This window comes from Oncorhynchus nerka, linkage group LG26 (genome assembly GCF_034236695.1).
Source record: "Oncorhynchus nerka isolate Pitt River linkage group LG26, Oner_Uvic_2.0, whole genome shotgun sequence".
Classification (NCBI taxonomy): Eukaryota; Metazoa; Chordata; class Actinopteri; order Salmoniformes; family Salmonidae; genus Oncorhynchus; species Oncorhynchus nerka.
Window position 1 is genome coordinate 34,654,339 of NC_088421.1, and position 17,237 is coordinate 34,671,575.

The following is a 17,237-nucleotide window of genomic DNA, read 5'->3' on the forward strand; positions in this document are numbered from 1 at the left end:
GATGAGATCAATATCCTTCCAGGATACCCCGGCCAGGTCGATTAGAAAGGCCTGCTCGCTGAAGTGTTTCAGGGAGCGTTTTACAGTGATGAGTGGAGGTCGTTTGACCGCTGACCCATTACGGATGCAGGCAATGAGGCAGTGATCGCTGAGATCTTGGTTGAAGACAGCAGAGGTGTATTTAGAGGGGAAGTTGGTTAGGATGATATCTATGAGGGTGCCCGTGTTTAAGGCGTTGGGGAGGTACCTGGTAGGTTCATTGATAATTTGTGTGAGATTGAGGGCATCAAGTTTAGATTGTAGGATGGCTGGGGTGTTAAGCATTTTCCAGTTTAGGTTGCCTAGCAGCACGAGCTCTGAAGATAGATGGGGGGAAATCAGTTCACATATGGTGTCCAGAGCACAGCTGGGGGCAGAGGGTGGTCTATAGCAGGCGGCAACGGTGAGAGACTTGTTTTTAGAGAGGTGGATTTTTAAAAGTAGAAGTTCAAATTGTTTGGGTACAGACCTGGATAGTAGGACAGAACTCTGCAGGCTATCTTTGCAGTAGATTGCAACACCGCCCCCTTTGGCAGTTCTATCTTGTCTGAAAATGTTGTAGTTTGGAATTAAAATTTCTGAATTTTTGGTGGTCTTCCTAAGCCAGGATTCAGACACAGCTAGAACATCCGGGTTGGCAGAGTGTGCTAAAGCAGTGAATAGAACAAACTTAGGGAGGAGGCTTCTAATGTTAACATGCATGAAACCAAGGCTATTACGGTTACAGAAGTCGTCAAAAGAGAGCGCCTGGGGAATAGGAGCGGGAACCCTCACCGCCGTCTATAGGACGCCACTGGACTGATGGTCAAGTCTGGAGTGAGTGGCGCCTCTGGATTGGAGGGAGATTCTGCGGATCCGGACTGGAGGGAGACTCTGGCGGATCCGGACTGGGGGGAGACTCTGGCGGATCCGGACTGGGGGGAGACTCTGGCGGATCCGGACAGGAGGGAGACTCTGGCGGATCCGGACTGGAGGGAGATTCTGGCGGATCCGGACTGGAGGGAGATTCTGGCGGATCCGGACTGGAGGGAGACTCTGGCGGATCCGGACGCTCTGGACTGGGTACTGTAGCCGGACGCTCTGGACTGGGTACTGTTGCCGGACGCTCTGGACTGGGTAATGTAGCCGGACGCTCTGGACTGGGTACTGTTGCTGGTCGCTCTGGACTGGGTACTGTTGCCGGACGCTCTGGACTGGCGAGGCGCACTGTAGGCCTGGTGCGTGGTGCCGGCACTGGTGGTAGTGGGCTGGGGACACGCACCTCATAACGAGTGCGGGGAGGAGGAACAGGTCGTACTGGACTGCCGAGGCGCACTATAGGCCTGGTGCGTGGTGCCGGCATTGGTGGTACCAGGCTGGGGACACGCACCTCAGGGCGAGTGCGAGGAGCAGGAACAGGGAGTACTGGACCCTGGAGGCGCACTGGTGGCCTGGTGCATGGTGCCGGCACTGGTGGTACCGGGCTGGAGACACGCACCTCAGGGCAAGTGCGGGGAGGAGGAACAGGGCGTACAGGGCTCTGGAGACGCACAGGAAGCCTGGTGCGTGTTGTTGGCACTGGTGGTACTGGGCTGGGGACACGCACCTCAGGGCAAGTGCAGGGAGCAGGCACAGGAAGTACTGGGCTGTGGAGGTGTACTGGAGGTCTGGAGTGTAGAGCTGACACAACCCGTCCTGGCTGGATGTTTATACTTGCCCTGCAAATGCAGGGCGCTGGCACAGGACCCACAGGGCTGTGCAGACTCACAGTACGCAGAGCCGGCGCAGGATATCCTGGTCCATGGAGGTATACTGGAGACCAGGAGCGCTGAGCCGGCACCCTCCTTCCTGGCTGGATGCCCATTCTAGCCCGGCAAATGCTAGGAGCTGGAATAGAGCGCACCGGGCTAGAAATGCGCACTGGAGACACCATGCCTTCCACCGCATAACACGGTGCCAGACCAGTAACACTCTCGGTAAGCTTAGTTGGCTTAGGTCTCCGACCTGACTCAGCCAATCTCCTCGTCTGCCCCCCCTCCCCCAAAAATCCCCAAACCCCTAGACAGGAACAAAAACACATACATCACCCATGTCACACCCTGACCTAACCAAAATAATAAAGAAAACAAAGAATACTAAGGTCAGGGCATGACACAAATCATATTCATTAATAATACAACACGTTTTATTTGCCTTTTTGTTTTTCCTTTTAGTTAAAGTAGTGCCATATTGTAAATTCATTTATAAAGTGAAAAATGTTTGGTTTTGAATTAGACCATTTGCATTTGTGAATATGAAATGTACCTACTATTATTAGCAGTTGAATTAAATATACTACATCTTTATCTATGTCAGAATTTCTGAAATAAATCATTGTATCAAAACCATTAAATAGTACAACCTTTCCTATTTTTTTTGTAACAAAATTCTGTATGTCAATCCAAAAAAATCTACTATAAATACAGGCAAAAAACAAATGCAAAATGGTCTCTTTCTCCATTCCACAGAAATCACAGTTAAAGTATTTAGCTTGAATCTTTCCAAAACATGTTTCACAGGATAAATTCGATATAACATTTTAAATGAAACTTTCTTTACTTTGTTACTGATACAATATTTGTTAGCAATTTTCCATGCTTTCCCCCGATGTATATCACCATAGATATCTGACCAAAAGAGTCTTGCTGAGGGAATTGTAGGATCACAAACAATATTCCTAATCTGTTAATTACTACATTTATCTTTGATGTTAATATTGCCAATGAATATATTTTCATGTAAATCTATGTTACACCAACCAGAGGAATTTCAAAGAGATTCAACCCTCCTTGGAATCACATCAAAAACAATTGCATATTCTTTTGGGGTTATTGGAATTTTAAACGTATCCAGAAATTCCCCATATGAGAGTAGATATTCCTCCTCATTCATTAACTGACCAACCAAAATCATTTTATTCTCAGACCAGTTACGAAAAAAGAGACGTATTTTTAAATCGTATATCTTTGTTGTTCCATATAAAGTATGTGTTTGTGTTTATGCGCTAATATCCAAGCTAAAATTGCCTGCTCATGGAATTTGGCCAACTTTACTGGGATTTTATCAACATCAAAATTACATCGAAGCAAAAAAATTCTAAACCACCAACAGAGTCAAATAAATACTTAGGGAAGACATTCCAAATACTGTTCTGGTTCTAAACATACTTCAGGATCCAATTTATTTTAAAAGTATTATTTAGAGTATTGAAATCTAAAACCTCAAGACCTCCTTGTTCTTGGGTATTAGTGAGAATATATTTTCGTAGAGAGTGAGGCTTGTTAGCTAGATTACTTGTTGGTTATTACTGCATTGTCAGAACTAGAAGCACAATGTAAGGGTTTTCCTGTGGTGAAGTAGAGGAGGACCAAAACGCGGCGTGGTTATATTGATTCATGTTTAATAGAAACAGATAAACATGAACACTACAAAACAATAAACGTGGAAAACCAAAAACAGTCCCATCTGGTGCAAAACACAGAGACAGGAACAATCACCCACAAACACACAGTGAAACCCAGGCTACCTAAGTATGATTCTCAATCAGAGACAACTAATGACACCTGCCTCTGATTGAGAACCATACTAGGCCGAAACGTAGAAATACCCAAAACCTAGAAAAACAAACATAGACTGCCCACCCAACTCACGCCCTGACCATACTAAATAAATTACAAAACAAAGGAAATAAAGGTCAGAACGTGACACACAAGCATTTCGCTACGCTCGCATTAACATCTGCTAACCATGTGTATGTGACAAATAAAATTTTATTTGATTTGTTCCTCCCCCCAAAATGATAAAGAATCTTATCTAAGTCCTTTACAATTTTAGTCAAGTGATAACGAGACATAAACCGATCTGGATAACCCTTCAGCTTTGGACAATAAATCCTGGGACGGTGTGTCACAGCATCATCGTACTGAGCTTGTTGTCATTGCAGGCAGTCTCAAAGCTGTGCGTTACAGGGAAGACATCCTCCTCCCTCATGTGGTACCCTTCCTGCAGGCTCATCCTGACATGGCCCTCCAGCATAACAATGCCACCAGCCATACTGATCGTTCTGTGCGTGATTTCCTGCAAGACAGGAATGTCAGTGTTCTGCCATGGCCAGCGAAGACCCTGGATCTCAATCCCATTGAGCACGCCTGGGACCTGTTGGATCGGAGGGTGAGGGCTAGGGCCATTCCCCCCAGAAATGTATGGGAACTTGCAGGTTCCTTGGTGGAAGAGTGGGGTAACATCTCACAGCAAGAACAGTCCATGAGGAGGAGATGCACTGCAGTACTTAATGCAGCTGGTGACCACACCAGATACTGACTGTTACTTTTGATTTTGACACCCTCTTTGTTCAGGGACACATATTCCATTTATGTTAGTCACATGTCTGTGGAACTTGCTCAGTTTAAGTCTCAGTTGTTGAATCTTGTTATGTTCATACAAATATTTACACATGTTAAATTAGCTGAATATTTCGTAAATGTACTCTGGCCATCTTCTCCGTTTTCAGAGCGCTCTCATCTCAGTGTGCCTAGAGCGCAGAATAACTGACCAATTTACGAACGCACTACAGCATTGAATATTGCCGGTGTAATTAAGCGTGATTAAAGTGTTGCCAGCAGCACAGTTACAGTCACCAATGCTTTGGATAACATGGAAAAAATGCTCAGTGAGGTGTTCTCTCATTTTTGTCTGGAAGTAGTTCGCAAGCTAGCTAACTTTATCCAGTTAGCTTGGGTGCTTGACTGCCATTGTGAGGCCAGAAGGCTCGGATCACCAACTCCTCCGCCAGAGCGTCCAGTGTGTGCTCTGAACGCTCGGAGAGCGAAACGCTCTGAATTTACGAACTGACAATCTGACAACTCTTTGAATTTACGAACGCCCAGGGCGCGTTCTCTGGCTCTCCAGAGTGAATTTACGAACACACCCCTAGCTTTACACTCACAATGTCCGCCAGTCCACCCATTATGTCATCATTGACTTGATGGGGACGCCCGTTTTATTCATTCTATTTCTATGGCAGCGCATGCAGTCAGGAGCAGCGGATAGTAGAAAATGTGTGTCTTTTATTTTGCTATGTGAACAGGTAGGCTATGACCTCAGTCATTTAACTGGCCAATAACCGTCATCCAAAATTCCATGACTGTCACAGCCCTACCCGCAGCCCTCTGGCATGCTCGGTGTGTTGGAGCTAGGTCTTTGTTGTAAGACTGTATGTCTGCACAGTGCTGTCAGATGTGGTGTTTGAGTGGTGTGTATTTATGTGTCCTGCAACTTCCTTTTCAGCATTAGCAGCGTGGTGGAGGGCACCAATGTGAGTGGCGTGATCCCTCGTGAACTTTACACCAGTTACAGTGACCTGACTGTGTTGGTCAAAGCTGCGAACCAGCATGGCTCTGCCACGTCTACAATGGCTGCCTTCAACACTGGAGATATCAGTGAGTCAGTCAGGGATGACTCTTCTCTGTACATTCCCTATTTATTCAGAGGGACAGACATGACACTTTCAGTTTCTGTCTCTCTCCAGCTGTCTTACTGACTCTCTTTTGTGCTCTTTAACTCCCCCCACCCTCTCTCTATCTCCACCACCCTCTCTCTATCTCCACCACCCTCTCTCTATCTCCACCACCCTCTCTCTATCTCCCCCACCCTCTCTCTATCTCCCCCACCCTCTCTCTATCTCCACCACCCTCGCTCTATCTCCACCACCCTCTCTCTATCTCCCCACCCTCTCTCTATCTCCACCACCCTCTCTCTATCTCCACCACCCTCTCTCTATCTCCCCCACCCTCTCTCTATCTCCCCACCCTCTCTCTATCTCCTGCTCTCTCTCTTGCTCTCTTTCTTTCACTCTCCCACTCTGTCCTCTCTTCCCTATCCATTCCTCTACCAGAAAAGCCACCCACCCCTGAAATCACTCACCATTGCCCTCAGCCCCTGGAGATCTACTGGATTGTGCAGTGTGAGGATCAAGGCAGCTCTGACCAACTGTGTGAGGTCCAGTATCGCCCCCAGGACCAGCAGGGCTGGACTCAGGTGATTGAGCTGAGCATGGCTGGGGTTTTGTTCATTTTCCCAAGTGTGCACTTTTTCACTTCCATTCATGGATTTAAAGTAAAATGACCGGTATAAGAAATATTTTGGAAACTCCCTCCCGCCCAAACCTACACCAATCCAATGCAGGGATTACTGTGCACTTCAGGACAGAAGACAGGGTATTTTGGGAGCGGTCGAAATGTACCCAATGATGTTTTTTCAATTTCAGCCGGGGAGGGTTTAGTATTTTTTTATTTAATCCAGGGGAGGGTCATGTAATTTGTAATCAATTAAATGTCATATTGAGAATGAGTTGCTTATTATATCTCGATGTGTGCTTGATGCTGCCCCTCATCCCTGATTCTCTGCTGGGCGCGCAATATCAAGTGCAACTAGTGTGGTCTCAATCAAATGATCCATAGCCTATGCTGTAGGCCTAGGCTGTACGAAGAGCATGCTTGGAGAAGCACAGGGCAAAGTTATATTTCTAAGAAAATGTACTCTTTTTCCTGAGTTTATCTGCTGCTGGGATGGTGTATATAAAACTAGCCTTCACTGCATTACTAGGCCTACTGATGTCCTGTTTGAGAGGGAGAGGGCAGGAGGACTGCTATACTGCTAGAATTGATTCTAATAAAAACAATATGTTTCGTTGCCCATAATGAAGGTATTTATCAGAGTTATTGACCTCCCAATAAGCCATATTCAAGTAATTTACACAGATTTTTTGGAACCGATTAGGTTATGAAAATGTGAAAAAAATACTTTGAATTCAAAAATAAATTAACCAAAAATGTCTTATTAGGCTATGCAATCATTCTACACTGCCTTTGAATTCACTTTTAGAACCACGAGTTTGGCCAGTCTTGTTGGTTTGAGGATCATGCGATGAGCTATCCATGGCTAGTTTGTTCATTTAGCCCAGCAGTGGTCTTCTATTCCCATGCCCTAATCACAGTCAACACACATCTATTTTGGAACAACAATATCATGGAATAAAATAGAATCTATTAGAAAATGATAGTTTACCAAATGAAGAAAAGTTACTGGTGCATATAGGAACAGCAGGGACTGTGAAGCAACACAAACATTAGCACAGACACATGCTCCCACACGATAACATACGCACTATACATACACATGGATTTAGTACTGTAGATGTGGTGGAGTAGGGGCCTGAAGGCACAGTGTGTTTGAGATCTGTGAATGTATTGGAATGTTTTTAAGCTTGTATAAACTGCCTTAATTTTGCTGGACCCCAGGAAGTTAGTATGCTTCCACTTTGGCAGCAGCTAATGGGATCCATAATAAATACAAATAGGCCTACCTGATGATATGTGGTTAAAACAATGCTGTGTTAAAAAAATGAATGGCTTTTTCTGTACTTCATTGATGATCAGGTATTCCGGTTGTAACTGGTTCTGTTGCGTTCAATTTTTGCAGTTGATAGACAACATTGGCTACTTTGCCATGTAATGCTTACAAAACTAAGAACAGTTTCTAAAACTGCATATCTAAGGCTCTGGTCTGACCTAGGAGTGAGGGTAAATGGTAATCATGTTCTCTGCTATCCACTTTGTTGTAATTATTATTTTGGGTATAGGGGAGGGTCACTTGTTTATTTTTTCAAACATTCAGTCCCTTAGATGTAGGGAATGAAACATTGAAATACCATTGTCTCTCGATTATCTGTGGGAATTTCGTACTGGGAATGTTGTCCTTCTGAGTTAGGGATGGGTAACTTTTTGAGGCTCGAGGGCCGCATGCACAGATTCTTTTGGGACCAATTTATTTGTCAAAATCTATTTGCGTGCAGAAAAGGCCAGCTATTTCAAAATAATAAGCTCCATTATAATTGTACTTTCTATAAGCTATTAAATGTGCAATGTAGCCTGGAGTTGCTTTTTAATCCAAAATAATCCCTCATCCCCCCCATCCCTCTTGCCCATCCCTGGTCTTTTGTGTGTCATTCTTTCATGTCCTGCTCAGGAAGAGGACATCCTACGCAGCTTCCTACTCCTGACTCCACGGCCCTACACTGTTTATGAGTTCCAGGTTCGCTGTGCCTGTGAAGGCCCTCAGGCCCTGATGAGTGACTGGAGCTCAGTCTACAAAGCATGGAGTTCTGAGTCAGGTCTGTCAGTGGGTGCTGATGGGTAATGTAATCCAGTGGTCTCCACAGCTTGAAAATATTTGTTCACTTATTCTGTGGTGATAGATGATTCAACTATTGCTCTCTCGTTCTCAGCGCCTGTGAAAGCATTGGATGTGTGGAGTGACTGTGGAGTCACCTCTGAGCTTTCTCAATGTGCCCTTATGTGGAAGGTATGTTAACACAACATCCCATCATAATAGGTAATATATATATAATATATGTTCACACACTACCATTCAAAAGTTTGGTGTCACTTAGAAATGTCCTTGTTTGTAATCAATCCTGTGTGAAGCTGGTGTAGAGGAGTCAGGTGCAGGACAGCAGATATGAGTAATAAAACGTAATTTACTCAAAAACTATTACAAATACAAAGCAATAATGCTGGCCAACAATAACGAATTGTATACAAGAAACACTCACTCTGTAATAGCGTGTGTGTAGGTGGCAGGGAAGTCAGGCGCAGGAGAATCGAACTTAGTATAAATGGAGTCGTTTAGTAGACTTAACAAAACTCCATAACCAAAAATACAAGATAAATAAAAGTGGGTACAAGAACCCGTCGTGCGCCAATACATAATACACGAACACACAAACAAACAATCTCTGACAAGGACATGAGGGGAAACAGAGGGTTAAATACACAACATATAATGAATGGGATTGTAACCTGGTGTGCAGGAAGACAAGACAAAACCAATGGAAAATTAAAAATGGTTTAATGATGGCTAGAAGGTTGGTGACGTCGACCGCCGAACGCCACCCGAACAAGGAGAGGGACCGACTTCGGAAGTCGTGACACGTGCACAAAAACCATGGGGAAAACAGAGGGTTAAATAATGAACATGTCATTTGGGAATTGGAACCAGGTGTGTAAAACAAATGGAAAATGTAACGTAGACCGCCGAACGAACAAGGAGAGGGACTTCGGTGGAAGTCGTGACAGTACCCGACACCGACCTCGGGGATGACCCGGAGGACGAGGCGCAGGGCGATCCGGATGGAGACGGTGGAACTCCTGTAGCAATGAAGGGTCCAAGACGTCCTCCACCGGCACCCAGCATCTGTCCTCCGGACCGTACCCCTCCCACTCCACGAGGAACTGAAGGCCTCTCGCCCGACGCCTCGAGTCCAGGATGACTCGAACAGCATACGCCGGGTCCACCTCGATGCCCAGAGGGGGCGGAGGAACCTCCCGCACCTCAGACTCCTGGAGTGGACCAACCACCACCGGCCTGAGGAGAGACACATGGAACGAGGGATTAATATGGTAATCTGGTGCTTTGCCTGAGAGGCAGGAGACGAGGGTGGACATGCTCATGTCCCGAAGGAGCCGGGTGGACGGTCGCCAGGTAGAGTTCCAGCTGTAGTAGGAACCCCTGGCATCCGGCAGCCGTCCCATCATACTCCCTCGGGAGCGCGAGCCGAATCCCGCTTGGACCGGGTGAAGGAGGGGTGGACAGAGGCCCAGTATCAGCAACCATCACTCCTGTGTTCCAATGGCACGTTGTGTTAGCTAATCCAAGTTTATCATTTTAAAAGGCTAATTGATCATTAGAAAACCCTTTTGAAATTATGTTAGCACAGCTGAAAACTGTTGTCCTGATTAAAGAAGCAATAAAACTGGCCTTCTTTAGACTAGTTGAGTATCTGGAGCATCAGCATTTGTTGGCTCAAAATGGTCAGAAACAAAGTAGTTTCTTCTGAAACTCATCAGTCCATTCTTGTTCTGAGAAATGAAGGCTATTCCATGCGAGAAATTGCCAAGAAACTGAAGATCAAGTACAACGTTGTGTACTACTCCTTTCACAGAACAGCGCAAACTGTCTCTGATGGTTGCTGATAATGGGCCTTTGTACGCCTATGTAGATATTCCATAAAATTTTTCCAGCTACAATAGTCATTTACAACATTAACAATGTCTACACTGTATTTCTGATCAATTTGATGTTATTTTAATCTACAAAAAATGAGATTTTCTTTCAAAAACAAGGTACTTTCTAAGTGAACCCAAACTTTTGAACGGTAGTGTGTGTATATGTGTGTGTGTGTGTGTGTGTGTGTGTGTGTGTATATGTATATATATATCTCTCAAACTGTACCATATAATCCAGTTAGACAAGTGATTGATGTTTCAAAAGATTATGCATTTTCTAATCATAAGAACTTATCCAGAGCGACTTACAGGAGCAATTAGGGTTAAGTGCCTTGCTCAAGGGCACATCAACAGACTTTTCACTGAGTCGTCTCTGGGATTCAAACCAGCAACATTTCGGTTACTTGCCCAATGCTCTCAACCACTAGGCTACCTGCCTCCCCAAAACACCCCCTTCCCTATAGCCTGCTATAACTAATACCCCTGTCTGGTATCTATCCTCAGGAGATGCCCACCTGGTTGGCTCAGGGGAAGGTGCTGGGGTACGTGGTGACATTATCATACAGTAACGGGACAGTGGCGGTTGTGAACGTGTCTATGTCAAAGCCTGGTGGCCTTTGTGTCTGTCAAGAGAAGAGATGCCGCTTCACACCCTCTCTGTGGGGTGTATCAGGGGTGGATGTGTCCGTCTACAATTCCCAGGGTGCCAGCAAACCTGCTCCCCTAGCTCTACCCACATCAGGTAAGGGAATCCACCATTAAGTTTCCGGATGACACAACAGTGGCCTGATCACCGACAACAACGAGATAGCCTATGAGGAGGAGGTTAGAGACCTGGCCGTGTGGTGCCAGGACAACAACCTTTCCCTCAACGTGATCAAGACAAATGAGATGATTGCGGACTACAGGTAAAACAGGACCGAGCACGCCCCCATTCTCAATCGACGGGGCTGCAGTGGAGCAGGTTTAGAGCTTCAAGTTCCTTGGTGTCTACATCACCAACAAACTAACATGGTCCAAGCACACCCAAGACAGTCGTGGAGAGGGAATGACAAAAACCTATTCCCCAGTAGACTGAAAAGATTTGGAAATGGTCCTCAGATCCTCAAAAGGTTCTACAGCTGCCCCACTGGTTGCATCACTGCCTGGTATGGCAACTGCTCGGCCTCCGACAGCAAGGCACTACAGAGGGTAGTGCGTACGGCCCAGCTGCCTGCCATCCAGGACCTCTATTCCAGGCGGTGCCAGAGAGAGGTCCTAAAAATGGTCAAAGACTTCAGCCACCCTAGTCATAGACTGTTTTCTCTGCTACCACACGGCAAGCGGTACCGGAGCACCAAGTCTCGGTCCAAGAGGCTTCTAAACAGCTTCTAATCCCCCAAGCCATAAGACTCCTGAACATCTAATCAAATGGCTTCAGACTTTTCACATCACCCCCCCCTCTCTTTTCTGCTGCTCTATGCATAGTCACTTTAATAACTACCTATATGTACATATTACCTCAATTACCTCGACTAACTTGTGCCCCCACATTGACTCTGCACCAGTACCAGTACTCCCTGTATATGGTCTCGCTATTGTTATTTTGCTGCTCTTTAATTATTTGTTACTTTTATTTCTTATTGTTATTTTTTTAAACTGCATTGTTGGTTAGGGCTGGTCAGTAAGCATTTCACTGTAAGGTCTACACCTGTTGTATTCGGCGCATGTGAGAAATACAATTAGATTTTATTTGAAAGGTGTGTGTGAGTGTGATAATAGTGTAGGTTTGTATGTTTCTCTTTCACTTAGGTCTACAGGTGCCAGAGTTATCCTTCACTGTGAACCAGGATATATTGAGCCTCAATGTATCCTGGTCCCTGCCACCCCAGCCCATTGAAAACATGCATGAGTATGTGGTGCAGTACAAGCAGGTGGGACTTCCTCCGACACAGGGCTTTGATTGGATTATAGTGCACCAAAACCATACGTCAGTCATTTTAAGAGGTTTGTGTGGCTTAAACTGATCTATGATACCATTTCTTTCTGAACATATTTATTGATATTTTGTAATGTTTCAAAGTGGTTTCAAGATGACAGCATCGCTTTTGTCTCTGTCTCCACCTACAGGTGATTTTGAGAACCACACTGCCTACAATGTGTCATTGTTTGCAGTGTTCATCAACAGTAGCTGCCTGCTTGCGTCTGCAATCTCGTATTCTCTTCATGGACGTAAGTATATTAGAGCATGGAAATACAAGTCTTTATAATGTACTTGCCAGTATGTAATCAGTGCAATTAGTGCACATGACCGATTTTCAGTGGAGTTAACTAACTTGAAATATCACGTCTTTACCTAATGTTAATTTGTCCAGCCTTTTAACTCACTGTAAAATGTTTTATTTATTGTTTATTTTTCTGCTACTTTTGACTATTCCTCTACCCATTTCACCTCCATTTCCCCCTCTCTCAATCACTCCTCAGTCCCACCCAAAGTGACTGAGTTCAAGGTTCAGCACATCTCTGACTCTCAAGTAACTTTGTCCTGGCAACACATCTCCCTGACCCAGAGTAAGGGGCTCATACTGTGCTATCAGCTGGTATTAAACAACGTTACAGGTAAACACAAAGACATTGGATAAACTGGGATAAATATTTTGTTGCTACAATGCTATATTGTTATAATAAAAGTGCAGTCTCCACTGCCCGTTGTGTACATTAGCATAAAATATAGCATTACATTGTAGTAGCTTAAATAGTATGAAATATTTTTGCCTGTTCCCAGATCTGTTTGTTCTGTCTTGCCAACTCCTATTGTCATTATTGGCTCCAGAGTGGCGCAGCGGTCTAAGACACTGCATCTCAGTGCAAGAGGCATCCTTGGTTCGATTTCAGGCTGTATCACATCTGTCTGTGATTGGGAGTCCAATAGGGCGGCGCACAATTGGCCCAGCGTTGTCCGGGTTTGGCCGGGGTAGGCCGTCATTGTAAATATGAATTTGTTCTTAACTGATTTGCCTAGTTAAATAAACACAGCACAAACAGATCTGGGACCAGACTGTCCACAGGCTACCGTGCTGCACACTCTCGTTCCCACACATCAGTGGCCTTGCTCCCAATCATTAAACCTTTCCTTCATCTGCAGTGTACAACGTGAGTAGGGACCAGAACAGCCTCCATCTGTTAGGACTTACATCTGGTCACCACCAGGTTTGGATCAGGGCTGAGACTAAGGCTGGACTGGGACCCAGTGAAACCATCAACTTCTCTACTGAGAACAGCCATGGTATTCTACCACTATGCCATGTAGTAATTTGATAATGATGACAAGAAGCGTATAGCTGTTATAGGTTCTCTAACAACCGTGATGAGATGTATTAAGTGTTTATGTACCTAACTGGTGACACTGAGGTCATGTATAACACTAATTATTATTTATTGTTAAACAAACTAGAAATATTATTATAGGTTGTGTATAACCTGTATATAACATCACCTTTAGAACAGAAAGGGTCCTGAAGTTCCTTAGGAAATAATAACAGTGTAATATTGAATGCATGCTTTGTTTGAAATAGACCTTTGTGCTACAGTATGTGATTATGAACATGGATTGCGGTCTAATTGGTAATTTTGCCTTCTGACCTCCCCCATCTCTCTCCCTTTGTTGTCACAGGTTTCCTCAAATATCTGGTGCCAGGAATAATAGCAGGGATGTTGCTATTGATCATCATAATGTGAGAAACTGGATTCCCATACTTCAACCCAAATAGCCTGATTCTGATTATTTTCTCATTGTTTTGAACCATGGCCATGTTCATTAGGGCACACTGATGCAAAATGTTTTAAAAGGCTTTGCAACGTTTCGTTCCGACTGAACACACACAGGGTGTGGTGCTCTCATGTCTCCTTCCTCTCTCTCTCTGAAAGTTCACGCCAGAAATAGGTTTACAAAAGGGGAAACACTTGAGGAAGTGGAAATGAGATCAGGCAGTTGAGTTGGGCTTTCAAATATGCCTCCATAACAATGGTCTTGATCAAAAACATAAAACAAACAATATGCTATACCCCTTTCAACTAAAACAATGGATCAAATATTTCTACCACTTTTAGGGTGATATACAAATGAACATGTCAATTGAAGGAACCAAACTCTTTTGGTGTGCAGTATGTGAATGATACTGTTGTGTATTTTCTGTAGTGTACAAATGAAGACTTGTGCGAAAGTGCCTGACCCCAGCAACAGCAAACTGCTCCAACAGATGAAGTTGCAGGTGAGTGCAGGGCAGACTATCACTATGTGGCTGTGACTGACTAATCTAGTATCAGTGAGTCTGATAGTATTCTAGTTAGTGGTGGACAGAGCTCCAGGCAGAGGCCCAGAGTTCATCATGTCTTCCTGCCTGGTTTTTCTTCATCCATTTAGGTCAAGGGAACACACTACCTATAGATATGGATGGTATCTTATTTGTAATGTTCCAGTAAGAACCTGTTGTAAAATAAAGAATGTGCGTACTACATGAACCTAAATGTTGATTATACTACATACAGTAGCAGGGGCTGTATTGGGCTAGTAATATACCATTCCCTTGAGTAATATTATCACCAGTCAGAGGCATAACATACAACCATAGAGGAATAAATGAATGTTTCTGACTCCCTGCCTGTCGTTGCTCCAGTTTAACAGCTCCTTGACGGCGATCTTCTCTCCTCTGGAGTCTAACCCAAAGATCTCTGAGCTGGAGGTGGTGGAAAACCCTTTCTGGGATGCCAATGCCTGTCCTAGGAAAAGGTCCAGTCCTGATGGACAGACAGAGGGGGTGGTGGGAGAGGAGCGCACCCACATACGGACTGATGAAGAGGCGGAAAAGGAGGAGGATGCTGACGAGGGTTACAGTAGAATTATTGATACTGACGAGGAGGAGAGGGATGGGGGAGAGTCCGGGAGCTTGGTGGAGGACGATCAGTTTGTTTCGGACTATGAGAAGCATTTCATGCCAGTGGTTGTATGACCCTACTGTCTGTCTGGTGGACGATCAGTTTGTTTCGGACTATGAGAAGCATTTCATGCCTGTGGTTGTATGACCCTACTGTCTGTCTGGTGGACGATCAGTTTGTTTCGGACTATGAGAAGCATTTCATGCCAGTGGTTGTATGACCCTACTGTCTGTCTGGTGTGGTGCTACTGAACAACTCTTTTGGTGTGTGTATGTTCTCCTCATTGCAACGACAAGACAGCCATTGTTCAGTTGGAACCCCATGGGCCAAACAGGTCAATTGTGGGCTATTGTGCTTGTTGATCTAGATGCAGATCACTGATTCATGGGAAAGGGTCGCCCTAAAAACAACACAAGTGTTGAAATACGCCACTCGTCTTGTTTTCAGGAAAAGGAAAAGGGATGTAGTCGACCGGTTGTTTTCCATGCTCCAACTACAAGGAATGTTGTTTAGGAACAGTAAACCTTTTTATACAGCAAATGTATACCTGTGTGAAAAACCACGTTGCCTACAGTGTACACTGTCATGACGTGGCTCTCTTTAGATATAGCAAGCACCAACTCTCTCTTCCCCCTACACCCAGGCTCTTTTATCTCAGACCCCCCGGCCATGCAGTATAGAGAGAGGGTTCACAGTAGAACAAAGGAACTTCTTCTACCTCACAGAACTTGAGAACTGAACAATATCCATGTTTTGGAGAATGTGTAAACGGTCGGTGGAGAATCCAGCTACGACCGGTCCATTTTGTCTAATGTTTGTGACCTCATGAGAGACAATACAGCCACATTACCATAACTCTGTTTAAACAAGAGTCTCTGTTATGAGATTTGCATCTCTAATTATTGTATACAATTAATGAGTAAAGATTAAACTATTTGTGAAATTATGTAATGTGATTTCATACAGTTTAATGAAAGAGAATCCAATTCCCTTTAAAATTTAACTAAGTCATTGGCCCGCCACATGAGCACAGACATTGATCTGGCTTCATGGGACAGCCCTTTTCTGCTGTTCCGAATATAAACCCCACCAGGAGAAGCCCACTTCAGACTGTGCGTACCTCGATTACCGAGAGGGCTAAGGTTTGAGTAGAGACCATGCATTCCTCGATTGTTGAATTCCTAACCAAACTAAGTGGAGCATTGGCTACACTGGTGGAAATGGTTCAACTCTGAGACTATTGATACCGACAGAATAAGAGCAAATATTTTATACTAATTACTAGTTTGCAGCTAGAATTTATGTTGACTGAATGCGAAGACTGACAACTGCCAAAACATTTATTCTATAAGAACATTTCTGAATGGGACTCTGAAGTATCCATTCTAACCACAAAAGACTCCAGGGATGCAAAGAGAAGTTCGGATAAACTTTCCAACAGAAAGACGGACGATTCCAACAGAGATCATGACGACACACTGAACATAAATATATATATTGATTGCAATTATTCCCGAATGAGTGAGCGTTCATGTGCAAAGAATTAGTATTTCAATTATTATAATTATCAACTGTGTAGTGTCTTTTGTCTTTCGTGCCCTTCTCAGTCCCTTTGTCTACCAAGCCGCGATACCGGTTTAGCCCACTAGGGCACATCCCTTATCTTTTCCTTGTAACCGTATCTACTGTTTGTTTGTTATGCATGTCTGTGATTATTTAGTTAGTAACTAAATGATTAAGACAATTGATGTATGGATGATTCATAGTGAAGGCTGGGTTTGTGCAGATAACCAACCATTTACGATGTTTGGAATGAGACTAACGTGAGATAAATAATAATTAATTCATTAGAAGACTAATTGATCAGATATTGAAAATATCTGAAAAGTTATATTAGGAAAATTATAACTTTGTAATCTGAAGATTTTCCTTGGTGCCCCGACTTCCTAGTTAATTACATTTACATGATTAGTTAATCACATAATAATAATTACAGAGAATTGATTTGATAAAATAACAGTCTTCAATTTAATGATGCCAAAGACACAACACAATGTCTACATTGTTCAGTTTGAACTACAACTGTCAATCATGTCTGCTCATTAGGTCAGATGAAATGCTATTTCAGAATAGCATAGTTTAACTTTTTTATACAAAACTGTTTTTGAAAGTTAATTGCTGTTAATTTTAATTTTTATATCT

The 17,237-nt window shown here is 44.0% G+C and overlaps 1 protein-coding gene across 3 annotated transcripts in view; it reads left to right on the top strand.

Annotated features, from left to right (window-relative positions):
* The window catches only part of il12rb2l (interleukin 12 receptor, beta 2a, like), a 30,612-nt gene extending 14,001 nt beyond the window's left edge, over positions 1-16,611 (top strand). For 2 of the 3 annotated variants that reach the window (XM_065010542.1, XM_065010543.1), the window contains 12 exons: positions 5,344-5,495; positions 5,951-6,093; positions 8,083-8,227; positions 8,342-8,418; positions 10,626-10,863; positions 11,913-12,107; positions 12,231-12,332; positions 12,585-12,719; positions 13,246-13,386; positions 13,774-13,834; positions 14,299-14,371; positions 14,777-16,611. In XM_065010542.1, the coding sequence (XP_064866614.1) occupies positions 5,344-5,495; positions 5,951-6,093; positions 8,083-8,227; positions 8,342-8,418; positions 10,626-10,863; positions 11,913-12,107; positions 12,231-12,332; positions 12,585-12,719; positions 13,246-13,386; positions 13,774-13,834; positions 14,299-14,371; positions 14,777-15,109 (1,795 nt within the window). In that variant the 3' untranslated portion in view covers positions 15,110-16,611. Of the gene's footprint in view, positions 1-4,030; positions 4,228-5,343; positions 5,496-5,950; positions 6,094-8,082; positions 8,228-8,341; positions 8,419-10,625; positions 10,864-11,912; positions 12,108-12,230; positions 12,333-12,584; positions 12,720-13,245; positions 13,387-13,773; positions 13,835-14,298; positions 14,372-14,776 lie in introns of those variants that run through there. The other variant, XM_065010544.1, reaches the window with a different exon arrangement.
* Positions 16,612-17,237: the final 626 nt, after the last annotated feature.